At 41.4% G+C, this 16,914-nt stretch overlaps 1 protein-coding gene across 4 annotated transcripts in view; it reads left to right on the top strand.

Moving 5' to 3' along the window:
- Nucleotides 1-16,914, top strand: part of KAT14 (lysine acetyltransferase 14) — a 40,600-nt gene that overhangs the window by 2,467 nt on the left and 21,219 nt on the right. For 3 of the 4 annotated variants that reach the window (XM_049699109.1, XM_033429378.2, XM_033429379.2), the window contains exons 2-3: nucleotides 216-334; nucleotides 4,775-4,896. In XM_049699109.1, the coding sequence (XP_049555066.1) occupies nucleotides 216-334; nucleotides 4,775-4,896 (241 nt within the window). Of the gene's footprint in view, nucleotides 1-215; nucleotides 335-2,830; nucleotides 2,911-4,774; nucleotides 4,897-16,914 lie in introns of all 4 variants that reach the window. The other variant, XM_033429380.2, reaches the window with a different exon arrangement.

Below are 16,914 nucleotides of genomic sequence, written 5' to 3'. Positions count from 1 at the left end.
CCACAGAGCTATCTTCGTGGGCATGCACTTGATGTTAGAAGAATAAAAACCTTTTCTACTCCCTTCTCCATCCCCATCCTGCCCTCACGGGCTGGCTGAAAGAAAAGGAAAAACACAGCCTGGGAAACTTGGGAAATGGCTGGTAGATTGATGAAAACTTTGGGTTACCTCTGTTCTAGATCCACCTGTGATGTGCCTTTTTGTTTTCCTCCTAGGTCAGCTGAGGGAACAGCTCAGTTACCTTAAGGGCGATAATTTTTTTAGGTTTACTTGTTCTGATTGCTCTGAAGATGGCAAGGAGCAGTATGAGCGGCTGAAGCTGACATGGCAGCAAGTGAGTTAAAGCTCTTTCTCTAGAATTCATGGGGTTGGTCCCCGCCCCCCCCCTGCGAAATTTATTGGAATAAGTAACTAGGGAATGAGGAACCTACATATGAGCTTCTGAGTTGTTTTGAGGGTCACTTTATTTCACAATGAAAATCATACTAAATGTGTGGAGAAAGGAGTTCTTAGTAAAAATACTGCCAACTTAGTGAATTGGGTTTGAGATTCTGAAAATCCCACCCACGGTTTCATTTATACATAATACCAAACTCTGATTTTAATCGAAGAGGTTCACATTTTTTTTAGCAGCTATTTTTAGAAAAATAAAACCATTCTAAAAAATATAAAGATGCTGAATCAATATGCTGCACACCTGAAACTAGCAACTAGTTGTATATTGTAGAGCAACTGTACTTAAATTAAAAAAAAAAGTAAAGATGGTCACTGTAATCCCAGCCAACTATAGCCCGAACAGTATCTTTTAACTGATCTCCAGGTTGTATTAATTTTTTGGGTTTTGTTTTTATATTAATATGTTTATAACAAGGCACCAATGTTATATGCAGTCTTTAAGTTCTAAAAATGTATTAGACATCACTCACTCAGTTTTTATGTTTATTCATTCGACAAATATTGAGTGCACATGACGAACCAGGCACTGTTCTAGGCCTGGAGAGTAGAATCTCTTCGAGACCAGCTGATCCTTCTAGCTGTTTCTTCTTCGTGGTGAGTGAGACAGCCAAGACCCTAGCCCCAGGCAGTAGACATTTATTTTAGATGATAGGCAGACAAATAAACAAGTTAATCACCCCTAGCACTTTTTGCTGTGAAGGAAATAAACAGGGTAATGAGAAAGATTTTAGGTTGTACCCTCCAAGGCACTTAGGGTGTTCCTTGTAAATTGTAGCTGTGTTCGCAGCCAGAGGCTATCGTGTTAATTATCAGTGCTTTATTAGGACATCTGTTGAAATCTGTCAGTGGTGATCTTAGGGAGCCTTTTTGGACTTGCCTGAAAATATGTAAGTAGAAAATGAACGGAAGTTTGTATTGAGGATACAGTCTCATGAGTATTCTAACTGGGATTTTTTTAAAAGTGTGCATGGGATACTGTGTCTAGGCAAGGTCAGATTAACATTAGTAGATTATTCTGCATGTGTGCACACATAGGCAGATTTGCATTTGGCCTGCAGGTAGCTTCTCATAAAATTGTAAAATGGAAGAAGAGCAGATGTATGTAATTTGTTACTTTCAAGACTATGAGTTTTCTGTGGAGATTCTTTTTAAAAGAAAAAGTGGGTTTTGATTATATTCAATATATTGGCAGTATTGGTTCAATTTGCTTTTTTTTTTTTTTTTTTTTTTGCGGTACGTGGGCCTTTCCCTGCTGTGGCCTCTCCCGTTGCGGAGCACAGGCTCCGGACGCACAGGCTCAGCGGCCATGGCTCACAGGCCCAGCCGCTCCGCGGCATGTGGGATCTTCCCGGACCAGGGCACGAACCCATGTCCCGTGCATTGGCAGGCAGACTCTCAACCACTGCGCCACCAGGGAAGCCCTCAATTTGCTTATTTAATCAGACTAACATCTCTTGAAAATTATTTTTTCACTTCCACAAGACATATGGATAATAAATACCCTGGGATAATGAAGTGAAAACTGGGACCAGACACATCTGTTTCTTGGAAAACTACTGCCCATTGTTTCTAGTTGCATCTCTTTTTCTTTCTCTCTCTCTCCCCCTCCCTTTCTCCCTGTCTCTCCCTCTCTCCCTCTCCCTCTCTCTCCCTCCCCCTCTCCCTCTCTCTCCCTCCCCCTCTCCCTCTCTCTCCCTCCCCCTCTCCCTCTGTCTCTCTCTCTCACGCAAGAGCTAAAAGAGGAAGAGGATCCGTTGGTCTGGAATAGACTCTATTGATGTCATATTCCAATTGGAATGTGGGTTTTCTTTGTTTTAAATCTTAAACTTTGTTGATTTATCAAAATAAGAAGTAGAAATGCTTGTTTATATTATAAAATGCCAACAGTAATGGGGTGACTAAAAGGCCCCTTCCACACACTTTCTGTGTCCTCCTCCTTGGTGATGTGTGAACAACAGTCTGAAAAGTAGGGAAGCTATCAAGTAGGGTAGTTTTTACGTTCTTGTCCTAGACACGCTCATTATCTTTCTACATGCTCTTCAGCAGATACTTGGGAGGTGCCCGCTGGGCTGTGCCAGCCTGAGCAAGGCCTTGGAGCTGTGCTGGTTCCCAGGGCCAGCCTGTTACTATGAGCTTGGGCTGGTGGTGTAAGAGCAGAAACGCAACTGGGATTCGTTCTTTAAGATTACAAATTCCAGAAGAGGGGGAAAACCATGTCCTTCATGATTGGATTTTCAGTTTGCTCAGTAAATATGGTGATAATAGGAAAAGTTATTTGCAAGTAAGTATGTGAATTTTAACTTTCTAAAGTCATGAAATGTTTCCAAAAAAAAAGTACCGGAAATGAAACAACACACTTGTGTCTGTACCACAGAGATTAACAGTGAATACACGTTTCCAAGTTACTCTAGGAGTCTGAGTGGGCAGAAGAGCTCATTCCATCCTTTTCTTAAGGTATTTCTTGAGCAAAAGCGTTCTTAAATTGTAGTAAAATATATGTAACAGGGCTTCCCTGGTGGCGCAGTGGTTAAGAATCCTCCTGCTAATGCAGGGGACATGGGTTTGAGCCCTGGTCCGGGAAGATCCCACATGCTGCGGAGCAACTAAGCCTATCACAACTACTGAGCCTGCGCTCTAGAGCCCGCGAGCCACTACTACTGAGCCCACGTGCTACAACTACTGAAGCCTGCACGCCTAGAGCCCGTGCTCTTCAGCAAGAGAAGCCACCACAATGAGAAGCCCACGCACCTCAGCGAAGAGTAGCTCCCACTTGTGGCAACTAGAGGAAGCCTGTGCACAGCAACAAAGACACAACGCAGCCAAAAAGAAATTAATAAATTTATAAAAATGTATATATACATAACAAAGCTTACCCTTTCCACTGTCTTTAAGCATACAGTTCAGTGGCATTAAGCACATTCACATTGTTTTGCAACCATCACCACCATCATCTCCAGAAAGTGCTCATCTCCCCAAAGTGAAATCCTGTGGCTATTAAACAACGACTCCCTGTGAACAGTAACTTTAAAGGGAGAGGTTTGTTGGCTGATGCAGACCTGATGCAAAAATGAGTGGAACGATTTGAAAAGTCTGTTCATGGGGTTAATTGGCAGACTGGCTGCAAATTTTACAAGTTTAAGGATGGGGGAAGTTGAGACTTGGTAGGAGCATCAGAATCACCAGGCCCCTTTGAGGGTGTGGTTGTAGGTCTCCCTGTTGGGCCATCGGGATTTGGGGCTGTGAACATCGATGTCGGGGAACGTGAACTGCAGTCTGTTAGACCCTGTACAGCCTTGGGCTACTCCTGATGGAAAGAAGAGTTATGGAAGGATTCTCATCGTAGGTTCTGCCCCCTTTTCAATTGCGCTGGCCCAAAATTAATCATTACTTTTATTAGGTTGAAAACATGGTTTTGAATAGCATGTGTAGTTTCTTGTCCATTTATGATTACAAAATTGCGTTTAGATGCGAAGAGAAATGTCTAATAGGATAATCACTGAAAATGTTAAAAAGGATTATTTCTTAATGGTGGATTTAAAATGATTTTTACTTCCTTCTTTGCTCTTTTCTCTTTTAGTGAAGTCTTTTACAGTGAGACTGTGTTATTCATATTTCTGCAAAGTACTTTCCCATTTGGGGCTGTGAATTCGTTATCTGTTAAATATAAAGTTGGATTAGATGTGGAGCTGGGGGTGTCCTCCTCTCTGAGGATGGGCCAGGCAGCCAGGCCTTTCAGGTCCCTGCCCCTTGTCTATTCTGATTTCATCTCAGGAACAGTTTCCACAGCTGAGAAAGGCTAAACCCAGAGTGGATGGTACCTCACGTTAACTTCAGCTCTGAAATTCTGAGAGTCTATTGTTTCTGCCCTCTAAAGAGCTTAGAAAAGTATATGTGCAGGGGTGATGCTTGGAATGTTTAGCAAAGGTCAGCACTGTCCGTCAGAAATGCCGGCTGGAGCAGGCCCTGTGGCCTCCTGATGCCATTGGTTAACACGGTGTTTAGCGCTGCCTTTGAGTGGTGGAGGGGGACTGGGATGGGGGCTGCTTAGGGCAGTAGTTACTCTTCACCAGTTCAGCCACACAGCAGCCTTGCACATGTAACATGGGAGGAACAAGTGCACGTGATTAAGGGGAACAGTGATGCTCATCTGCGGAAAGCAAAAAAGGAAGTAGAATTCTATCCTGAGAATATTCCAAGATATTATCCTTCCTTTTCCCCCCTCTATTCATACTCAGAGTATAAAACAACACACGTTCCCCCCTGAAGTTTACCATCCCTGTCTGTGCTTTTCTCCCAGCCTATTCTGCTTCTGTTTCAGGTGGTCATGCTGGCGATGTACAACTTGTCCCTGGAAGGTAGTGGGCGTCAGGGCTATTTCCGGTGGAAAGAAGACATCTGCGCTTTCATTGAGAAACATTGGACTTTTTTGCTTGGGAATAGGTAATGTGATTTTTTAAAAATCTTATACTTGAATGAAGATGTAAAGAATAAAGTATATGAGACTTGAGACAGCCTAATGCTGGCCTTTAGAGAATTAGAGTAATTACTTGTGGCAGTTACTGAGAATTTTTTAATCCAGAAAATGTTGTTACTTTAAGTTAAAAATCGAAGTAGAAGTTTACATAATGACAAGGGTAGTTTTCCATACTTCCTATCCTACTTTCGGAGGAAACTGTTGGTTTCTACTGAGCAGGAAGACAGTTGAACAGATTCTTAGAATGTTAAAAAATAGAGACTTTGATTAAATGAGGCAGTTTAATAGTTGCTTAGGTGACTAATTTGAGGATAGAGGAATATTATGTCCTTTAAAATCAGTGCCTTGTAGGAGGTCAGAAGACGAGAAATGATGGCAGTTATTGACTGCACTCATTTAAGTTGCTCTTGGTTAATTATTAGTATTTGTGTTTATTAACTCTGGGAGGTAGAAATCATTGTATACTGTTTGGTATTCACAGTGCTTGGCCAAGTCTGGGCACATTAACACGCATATGGTTTATTCCTTTGATATTCTTTTCATCATGATGCTTTGAATTTGCTGCTGAGTGCTTCTCTGTGACCCCTCCTTGGTTCATCAGACTTAGGGGTGCCGGGGCACAGACATACACACCAGATGTTTTAACTAAGGGTCCATGTGCATCTAGCAAGATTTTTATTGCTGTTAGAGGTTAGCAAGTTTGCAGTTGCATTGGCGGATTGTTTGAGATTCTTTCTTTAAGAAAAAAAAAATGTATTTATTTATTTGGCTGTGCTGGATCTTAGTTGCGGCATGCGGGCTCTTAGTTGTGGTATGTGGGATCTAGTTCCCTGACCAGGGATTGAACCCGGGCCCCCTGCATTGGGAGCATGGAGTTTTAACCACTGGACCACTAGGGAAGTGGTGTTTGAAATTCTGATTGTTAGTTGCCTTCTGAAGTCCTGTGTGAGATTCATAAATCTTGCATAATTGGGTCGGTGTGGACATGATAAAGGTCAGAGCAGGGAGTTTGGGCTTGTCCTCACTCGGAACTCCTTGCAGCCCGTTTTCTCGGGTGCTGAAAAGTCACAGCTCTGCCAAAGTTGCTGAGGAATCATGGAGGGGTGACCTTCTGCAGGCTGCTGTGAGGGAAAAATAGAATTGAAAAATAGAACTAAGAAAAGAATTGACAGCATAACTGGTTCTTTTTCTTGAAAGGAAATCTGTTGTCTTAGTTTAATGATTTAGCTCTATCTATGGAACTTAATACACCCCATTTATAAGGGACAAGGAGGGGAAAAAAACTGATAAAATTAGATCTTGGAACGTTTTCATGATCTTTCAGTGCTGTTCTGCCTGGTGGATTGTCTTCTGGAAGAAGTTGGATTTAAATTGCCTGTTTTAAGGAAGTTGGCGTATTTTAGCAGCAGGTGTTCAGTTTCATTTGTTCATTTCTAGAGTGTGTTCTGAGAGGCATCAGCTGAGGCTCTTTTTCTTTTCAATACTTCTACTGAAAGACATTAATTACTCTCCAGCTTCTTGTAATTTAACCATTAAACTAGTGGGTTTTGGCCATATTAGTGTATCACTTGAATTATCGTTTATTTATTTAAATCAAGTCACTGAAAAAAAAGAAACTTCACACCACCATGGTAAGTGGAAAACCTATATCACTTACATAAATAGAATGAAACTGTAAAAATAAGTGCACTAAAAATAAAGCAATGCTATTGACTTGTAGCTAGATCCCATGACCTGTAAAGGCAATCTGAAACACTCTTTCTTTTTTTTATCATATGATACCATCTATATATTGTTTTCATCCAGGTGTATTGATATGTAATTGACATACAGCACTTGTATGAGTTTAAGGTGTACAGCATAATGATTTGACTTACATACATCATGAAATGATGACCACAAAGTTTAATGAACATCCATCATCTCATATAGATATAAAATTAAATAAGTAGAAAAAATTTTTTTTTCTGTGATAAGACCTCTTAGGATTTACTCTCGACAGCTTTCCTGTATAACATTCAGCAGTGTTAATTATATTTATCATGTTGTACAGTACATCCCTAGTACTTATTTATCTTACAATGGGACGTTTATCCCCCCACCTCTGGAAAATCTGATGTCTTTTTCTATGAGTTTGTTTTTGAAGTATAATTGATCTACAACCTACATTTGTTCCTGTTACACAACATAGTGATTCAGTATTTCCATATGTTTCAAAATGATCACCATGGTACGTCTAGTTACCATACGTTACCATACAAAGATACTACATAATTATTGACTTGTTTTTCCTACATTATACATTTTATACCTGTGACTTATTTATTTTGCAACTGGAAGTTTGTACTTCTTAATTTCCCTCACCTATTTCTACCCTCTCCCCACTCTCCTCCCCTCTTGCAAGCACCTGTTTGTTCTCTGTATCTGTGACTGTTGCTGTTTTGTTATGTTTCTTCATTTGTTTTTTTTTTCGGCTTCCACATAACTGAAATCATACAGTATTTGTCTTTCTCTGACTTATTTCACATAATACCCTTAGCATAATACCCTCTAGGTCCATACATGTTGTCACAGATGGCAAGATTTCATTCTTTTTTATAGCTGAATAATATCCAATTGTGTATGTGTGTGTATCACATCTTTTTTTTTCACATCTTTATTGGAGTATTATTGCTTTACAATGTTATGTAAGTTTCAGCTCTATAACAAAGTGAATCAGCTATATGTATACATATATCCCCATATCCCCTCCCTCTTGCGTCTCCCTCCCACCCCTCTAGGTGGTCACAAAGCACTGAGCTGATCTCCCTGTGCTATGCAGCTGCTTCCTGCTAGCTATCTATTTTACATTTGAGAGTGTATATATGTCAGTGCTACTCTCTCACTTCATCCCAGCTTCCCGTTCCCACTCCCCGTGTCCTCAAGTCCATTCTCTACGTCTGCGTCTTTATTCCTGTCCTGCCTCTAGGTTCATCAGAACCTTTTTTTTTTTTTTTGGATTCCATATATGTGTTAGCATACAGTATTTGTTTTTCTCTTTCTGACTTACTTCACTCTGTATGACAGACTCTAGGTCCGTCTACCTCACTACCAATAACTCAGTTTCATTTCTTCTTATGGCTGAGTAATATTCCATTGTATATCTGTGCCACATCTTCTTTATCCATTTATCTGTCAGTGGACATTTAGGTTGCTTCCATATCCTGGCTACTGTAAATAGTGCTGCAGTGAACATTGTGGTACATGACTCTTTTTGAATTATGGTTTTCTCAGGGTATATGCCCAGTAGTAGGATTGCTGGGTCAAATAGTAGTTCTACTTTTAGTTTTTTAAGGAACTTCCATACTGTTCTCCGTAGTGGTTGTATCAATTTACATTCCCACCAACAGTGCAAGAGGGTTCCATTTCCTCTGCACCCTCTCCAGCATTTATTGTTTGTAGATTTTTTGGTGATGGCCATTCTGACCGGTGTGAGGTGATACCTCATTGTAGTTTTGATTTGCATTTCTCTAATGATTAGTGATGTTGAGCATCCTTTCATGTGTTTGTTGGCAATCTATATCTTCTTTGGAGAAATGTCTGTTTAGATCTTCTGCCTATTTTTGGATTGGGTTGTTTGTTTTTTTGATATTGACTTGCATGAGCTGCTTGTATATTTTGGAGGTTAATCCTTTGTCAGTTGCTTCGTTTGCAAATATTTTCTCCCATTCTGAGGGTTGTCTTTTGGTCTTGTTTATGGTTTCCTTTGCTGTGCAAAAGCTTTTAAGTTTCATTAGGTCCCATTTGTTTGTTTTTATTTCTATTTCTCTAGGAGGTGGGTCAAAAAGGATCTTGCTGTGATTTATGTCAAAGAGTGTCCTTCCTATGTTTTCCTCTAAGAGTTTTTTTTTAAATTAATTAATTAATTTATTTTTGGCTGTGTTGGGTCTTTGTTACTGCATGTGGGCTTTCTCTGGTTGCAGTGAGAGGGGGCTACGCTTCATTGCAGTGCACGGGCTTCTCATTTCAGTGGCTTCTCTTGTTGAGCATGGGCTCTAGGGTGTGTGGGTTTCAGTAGTTGTGGCTCACGGGCTGTAGAGCGCAGGCTCAGTAGTTGTGGCACACGGGCTTAGTTGCTCCATGGCATGTGGGATCTTGCCTGACCAGGGCTCGAACCCGTGTCTCCTGCATTGGCAGGCAGATTCTTAACAACTGTGCCACCAGGGAAGTCCCCTTCTAAGAGTTTTTTACTGTCTGGCCGTACATTTTGGTCTTTAATTCATTTTGAGTTTATTTTTGTGTATGGTGTTAGGAAGTGTTCTAATTTCATTCTTTTACATGTAGCTGTCCAGTTTTCCCAGCACCATTTACTGAAGAGGCTGTCTTTTCGCCATTGTATGTTTTTGCCTCCTTTATCAAAGATAAGATGACCATAGGTGCGTGGGTGTATCTTTGGGCTTTCTGTCTTGTTCCATTGATCTATATTTCTGTTTTTGTGCCAGTACCATACTGTCTTGATTACTGTAGCTTTGTAGTATAGTCTGAAGTCAGGGAGGCTGATTCCTCCAGCTCTGTTTTTCTTTCTCAAGATTGCTTTGGCCATTTGGGGTCTTTTGTATTTCCATACAAATTGTAAAAATTTTTTTGTTCTAGTTCTGTGAAAAATACCATTGGTAGTTTGATAGGGATTGCATTGAATCTGTAGATTGCTTTGGGCCGTATAGTCATTTTCACAGCGTTGATTCTTCCAATCCAAGAACATGGTATATCTCTCCATCTGTTTGTATTGTCTTTGATTTCTTTTATCAGTGTCTTATAGTTTTCTGCATATAGGCCTTTCTCCTTAGGTAGGTTTATTCCTAGGTATTTTATTCTTTTTGTTGCAATGGTAAGTGGGAGTGTTTCCTTAATTTCTCTCTCAAATTTTTCAATGTTATTGTATAGGAATGTGAGAGATTTCTGTGCATTAATTTTGTATCCTGCTACTTTACCAGATTCATTGATTAGCTCTAGTAGTTTTCTGGTAGCATCTTTAGGATTCTCTATGTATAGTATCATGTTATCTACAAACAGTGACAGTTTTACTTCTTTTCCAATTTGTATTCCTTTTATTTCTTTTTCTTCTCTGATTGCCGTGGCTAAAATTTCCAAAACTATGTTGAGTAATAGTGGTGAGAATGGACATCCTTGTCTTGTTCCTGATCTCAGAGGAAATGGTTTCAGTTTTTCACCATTGAGAACGATGTTGGCTGTGGGTCTGTCATATATGGCCTTTATTATGTTGAGATAGGTTCCCTCTGTGCCCACTGTCTGGAGAGTTTTTATCATAAATGGATGTTGAATTTTGTCGAAAGCTTTTTCTGCATCTATTGAGATGATCATATGGTTTTTCTCCTTCAGTATGTTAATGTGGTGTATCACATTGTTTGATTTGTGTATATTGAAGAATCCTTGCATTCCTGGGATAAACCCCACTTGATCATGCTATATGATCCTTTTAATGTGCTGTTGGATTCTGTTTGCTAGTATTTTGTTGAGGAGCTTTGCATCTATGTTCATCAGTGATATTGGCCCGTAGTTTTCTTTTTTTGTGATATCTTTGTCTGGTTTTGGTATCAGGGTGATGGTGGCCTAGTAGAATGAGTTTGGGAGTGTTACTCCCTCTGCTATATTTTGGAAGAGTTTGAGAAGGGTAGGTGTTAGCTCTTCTCTAAATGTTTGATAGAATTAGCCTGTGAAGCCGTCTGGTCTTGGACTTTTGTTTGTTGGAAGATTTTTAATCCCAGTTTAATCCCAGTTTCAGTGCTTGTGATTGGTCTGTTCATATTTTCTATTTCTTCCTGGTTCAGTCTTGGAAGGTTGTACTTTTCTAAGAATTTGTCCATTTCTTCCAGGTTGTCCATGTTATTGGCATATAGTTGCTTGTGGTAGTCTCTCATGATCCTTTGTATTTCTGCAGTGTCAGTTGTTACTTCTCCTTTTTCATTCTAATTCTGTTGATTTGCATCTTCTCCCTTTTTTTCTTGATGAGTCTGGCTAATGGTTTATCAATATTTTGTTTATTTTCTCAAATAACCAGCTTTTAGTTTTATTGATCTTTGCTATTGTTTCCTTCATTTCTTTTTCATTTATTTCTGATCTGATCTTTATGATTTCTTTCCTTCTGCTAACTTTGGGTTTTTTTTGTTCTTTCTCTTATTGCTTTAGGAGTAAGTTTAGGTTATTTGAGAGTTTTCTTGTTTCTTCAGGTAGGATTGTATTGCTATAAACTTCCCTCCTAGAACTGCTTTTGCTGCATCCCATAGGTTTTGGGTCATCGTATTTTCATTGTCATTTGTTTCTAGGTATTTTTAAACTTCCTCTTTGATTTCTTCAGTGATTCTTGGTTATTTAGTAGTGTATTGTTTAGCCTCCATGTGTTTGTATTTTTTACAGTTCTTTTTCCTGTAATTGATATCTAGTCTCATAATGTTGTGGTTGGAAAAGATACTTGATACAATTTCAGTTTTCTTAAATTTACTGAGGCTTGATTCGTGACCCAAGATATGATCTATCCTGGAGAATGTTTCATGTGCACTTGAGAAGAAAGTGTATTCTGTTTTTGGGTGGAATGTCCTATAAATAACAATTAAAACTATCTGGTCTGATGTGTCATTTAAAGCTTGTGTTTCCTTATTTATTTTAATTTTGGATGATCTGTCCATTCGTGAAAGTGGGGTGTTAAAGGCCCCTACTATTATTGTGTTACTGTCGATTTCCCTTTTTATGGCTGTTAGCATTTGCCTTATGTATTGAGGTGCTCCTATGCTGGGTGCATAAATATTTACAATTGTTATATCTTCTTCTTGGATTGATCCCTTGATCATTATGTAGTGTCCTTCTTTGTATCTTTATTTTAAAGTCTGTTTTTTCTGATGTGAGTAATGCTACTCCAGCTTTCTTTTTTTTTTTTTTTGCAGTAGGCGGGCCTCTCACTGCTGTGGCCTCTCCCATTGCAGAGCACAGGCTCTGGACACGCAGGCTCAGCGGCCATGGCTCATGGGCCCAACCGCTCTGCGGCATGTAGGATCTTCCCGGACCGGGGCACGAACCCATGTCCCCTGCATCGGCAGGCGGACTCTCAACCGCTGCGCCACTAGGGAAGCCCACTCCAGCTTCCTTTTGATTTCCATTTGCATGGAATATCATTTTCTGTCCCCTCATTTTCAGTCTGTACGTGTCCCTAGGTCTGAAGTGGGTCTCTTGTAGGCAGCATCTATACGGGTCTTGTTTTTGTATCCATTCAGCCAATCTGTGTCTTTTGGTTGGAGCATTTAATCCATTTACATTTAAGGTAATTATCGATATGTATGTTCCCATTACCATTTTTTTAATTGTTTTGGGTTTGTTTTTGTAGGTCTTTTCCTTCTCTTGTGTTTCCTGCCTAGAGAAGTTCCTTTAGCTTTTGTTGTAAAACTGGTTTGGTGGTGCTGAATTCTGTTAACTTATGCTTGTCTTCAAAGTTTTAATTTGGGGCTTCCCTGGTGGCGCAGCGGTTGGGAATCCGCCTGCCGGTGCAGGGGACACGGGTTCGCGCCCCGGTCCGGGAAGACCCCACATGCCACGGAGCAGCTGGGCCCGTGAGCCATGGCCGCTGAGCCTGCGTGTCCGGAGCCTGTGCTCCGCAACGGGAGAGGCCACAACAGTGAGAGGTCTGCGTACCGCAAAAAAAAAAAAAAGTTTTAATTTGTGTGTCAAATCTGAATGAGATCCTTGCTGGGTACAGTAATCTTGGTTGTAGGTTTTTCCTTTTCATCACTTTAAATACGTCCTGCCACTCCCTTCTGGCTTGCAGAGTTTCTGCCGAAAGATCAGCTGTTAACCTTATGGGGATTCCCTTGTATGTTATTTGTTGCTTTTCCCTTGCTGCTTTTAATATTTTTTCTTTTCATTTAATTTTTGATAGTTTGATTAATATGTCTTTTGGCGTGTTTCTCCTTGGACTTATCCTGTATGGGACTCTGTGCTTCTTGGATTTGAGTGACTATTTCCTTTGCCACGTAAGGGAAGTTTTCGACTATAATCTCTTCAGATGTTTTCTCAGACTCTTTCTTTTTCTCTTCTTCTTCTGGGACCTCTATAATTCGAATGTTGGTGCATTTAATGTTTTCCTAAAGGGCTCTGAGACTGTTCTCAATTCTTTTCATTCTTTTTTCTTTATTCTGCTCTGTGGCAGTTATTTCCATTATTCTCCATTCTTCTGCTTCAGTTTTTCTGCTATTGATTCCTTCTAGAGAATTTTTAATTTCATTTATTGTGTTGTTCATTATTGTTTGTTTGCTCTTTAGTTCTTCTAGATCCTTGTTAAAGGTTTCTTGAATTTTCTCCATTCGATTTCCGAGATTTTGGATCATCTTTACTATCATTACTCTGAATTCTTTTTCAGGTAGACTGCCTATTTCCTCTTCATTTGTTAGGTCTGGTGGGTTTTTACCTTGCTCCCTCATCTGCTGCATATTTCTCTGTTCTCTCATTTTGTTTAACTTACTGTGTTTGGGGTCTCCTTTTTGCAGGCTGCAGGTTCGTAGTTCGTCTTATTTCTGGCGTCTGCCCCCAGTGGGTGAGGTTGGTTCAATGGCTTGGGTATGCTTCCTGGTGGGGCGGGACTGGTGCCTGTGTTCTGGTGGGTGGGGCTGGATCTTGTTGCTCTTTGGGCAGGGCCTCATCCGGTGGTGTGTTTTGGGGTGTCTATGAACTTAGTATGACTTTAGGCAGCCTCTCTGCTAATGGGTGGGGTTGTGTTCCTGTCTTGCTAGTTGTTTAGTATGGGGCATCCAGCACTGGAGCTGAGTCTTAGTGTTGAGACAGAGATCTCTGGGAGAGCTCTCTCCAATTAATATTACATGGGGCCAGGAGGCCTCTGGTGGTCCAGTGTCCTGGACTTAGCTCTCCCACCTCGCAGGCTCAGGCCTGACACCCGGCCGGAGCACCAAGACCCTGCCAGCTTCACAGCACAGAAGAAAAGGAAGAAAGAAAAAAATTAAAAACAGAGCCCCCAAACAAATGGTAAAAACAAAACTAAACAGACAAGGGACTTCCCTGGTGGTGCAGTGGTTAAGAATCTGCCTGCCAGTACAGGGGACGTGGGTTCGATCCCTGGTCTGGGAAGATCCCACGTGCCACAGAGCAACTAAGCCTGTGCGCCACAAGTACTGAGCCTGCGCTCTAGAACCCACAAGCCACAACTACTGAGCTCACGCCCAACAGCTACTGAAGCCCATGCCCTTAGAGCCCATGCTCTGCAATAAGAGAAGCCACCATGTACTGCAATGAAGAGTAGCCCCTGCTCACCACAACTAGAGAAAGCCCGCACACAGCAACAAAGACCCAACACAGCCAAAAAATAAAAAATAACAGACAAAATCACACAAAGAAACATACACACACATACACACACACACACACATACTCACAAAGAGAGAACAAAAAAAAAGGAAGATAGCAACCAAACCAATAAACCCACCAATGAAAACAAGCACTAAAATCTAAACTAAGAGAAACAGAACACCAAAAACTAATCAAATGCAGAAAGCAAACCCCAAGACTGCAGTAGCTCCCAAAGTCCACCGCCTCAGTTTTGGGAACATTTGTTGTCTCTTCATGCATGTATTCCACAGATGCAGGGTTTATCAAGCCGATTGAGGGGATTTACTCCACTGCTCCTGAGGTTGCATGGAGAAATTTCCCTTTCTCTTCTTTGTTCGCACAGCTCCTGGGGTTCAGCTTTGGTTTTGGTCCCACCTCTGCGTGTAGGCTGCCCTCAGGCCTCTGTTCCCTTCCCAGACAGGAGGGTGTTAAAGTAGCAGCTGATTAGGGCTCTCTTGCTCACTCAAGCTAGGGAGAGGGAGGGAGGGGTACAGTAGTCATAATTGGAACATGGGACGTGCCTGTGGCAGCAGAGACCAGCATGATATTGCAACAGCCTGAGGCATGCCGTGTGCTCTCCCAGGGAAGTTGGCCCTGGATCACAGGACCCTGGCAGTGGCGTGCTGCACAGACTCCTGGGGGTGTGTGGGTAGTGACCTGCACTCGCACACAGGATTCTTGGTGGCAGTGGCAGCAGCGGTAGTGGTCCATGCCTGTCTCTGGGGTGCGAGATGATAGCTGTGGCTTGCACCCATCTCTGGAGTTCGCTTGGGTGGTGCTCTGCTGTCTGTGGGCACACTGAGCAAGAAGCCCTTCTCCTTGTGCACTCTGAAATTATGATCTCTTGCCTCTCCGGCAGGTCCAGACTTTTTCCTGGTCTCCCTCCTGGCTAGCTGTGGCGCACTGGCCCCCTTCAGGTTGTCTTCACGCAGCCAACCCTAGTCCTCTCCCTGAGGTCTGACCTCCAAAGCCCAAGCCTCAACTCCCAGCTCCCACCCGCCCCGATGGGTGAGCAGACAGGCGTCTCAGGCTGGTGAGTGCTGGTTGGCACCGATCCTCCGTGTGGGAATCTCTGCTTTTCCCTCTGCACCCCTGTTGCTGTGCTCTCCTCTGTGGCTCCGAAGCTTCCACCCTCCACCACCCTCAGTCTCCGCCTGCGAAGGGGCTTCCTAGTATGTGGAAACTTTTCCTCCTTCACATCTCCCTCCCAGAGGTGCAGGTCCCGTCCCTATTCTTTTGTCTCTTGTTTTTTCTTTTGCCCTACCCAGGTATGTGGGGATTTTCTTGGCTTTTGGGAAGTCTGAGGTCTTATGCCAGCATTCAGTTGGTGTTCTGTAGGAGTTGTTCCACATGTAATTGTTTTTTTGACGTATTTGTGGGGAGGAAGGTGATCTCCACGTCTTACTCCTCCACCACCTTGAAGGTCTCCCCCTCACATCTTCTTTATCCTTTTATCTATTGATGGGCACTTGGGTTGCTTCCGTGTCTTGGCTATTGTAAATAATGCTGCAGTGAACATAGGGGTGCATATATCTGTTCAAATTAGTGTTTTGTTTTCTTCGGGTAAGTACCCAGGAGTGGAATTGCTAGATCATATGGTAGTTCTGTTTTTAATTTTCTGAGGACCCTCCATACTGTTTTGCATTGGCTGCACCAATTTACATTCCCACCAGTAGAGCACAAGGGTTCCCTTTTCTCTACATCCTCACCAATATTTGTTATTTGTTGTCTTTTTAATCATAGCCATTCTCACAGGTGTGAGGTGATAGCTCATTGTGATTTTGATTTGCATGTCCCTGATGATTAGTGATGCTGAGCATCTTTTCATGTACCTGTTAGCCATCTGTATGTCTTATTTGGAAAAATGTCTTTTCAGATCTTCTGCCCATGTTTTAATCGGATTGTTCATTTTTTTGATGTTAAACTGTATGAGTTTTTTGTGAGGCCTCTTTCTTGATCAAAAAGGGAGACTATGTGTGTTAGAATTTAAAGCAACTAATTTTCTCCTTGATCTAACCAGAGGAGTGAAAGAGAATTAAAAATTACGCTGTGACTCCTTGGCACTCAGTTTCCTGCCTCAGTGCTGTCCTTCCCTTTGGGAACTCTGCTTTAAGCATCAGTGATTGGAAAAGCCCCGAAACCACTCACCTGAGGTGGTCTCCAGTGCTCAGATGTGTCCATGTATGAAAACACAGACTCACTGCCTCTGCAATTAAACATTTCTCATAGCTGCTAAAGATTTACAGTCTGCTATCCATGGAGCATACTTTAAAATTCTTAATGTTAACCATTTCTCATTTGCCATAGGATCTGAGAGAATAGTGTACTGTATAATGAAGTTTTAAATTTGAATACGTTTTCTCTCAGATCTTATATGTCCTTAATATTTTATTAAGGTTTAAATGTATAAAGGTTTATTAAGGGCTAACCTAAATAACTTTATGTACCCATTGTAGAAGCAAGTTAAAAAGTACACAAAAGCTTAATTACTACAGTTTAATTGCTATTTTATATGTGGTCATTTAATCTGATTTTACAGTCCTGGCCTTGAATTTTTCCCAAAGTTATAATTTTGATTAGTGAAGAATAGTTTGGATATT

Source organism: Orcinus orca, chromosome 16 (assembly GCF_937001465.1).
Source record: "Orcinus orca chromosome 16, mOrcOrc1.1, whole genome shotgun sequence".
Lineage (NCBI taxonomy): Eukaryota > Metazoa > Chordata > Mammalia > Artiodactyla > Delphinidae > Orcinus > Orcinus orca.
The sequence above is the reverse complement of the archived record's forward strand: the minus strand, read 5'-3'. Positions and strand labels throughout refer to the sequence as shown.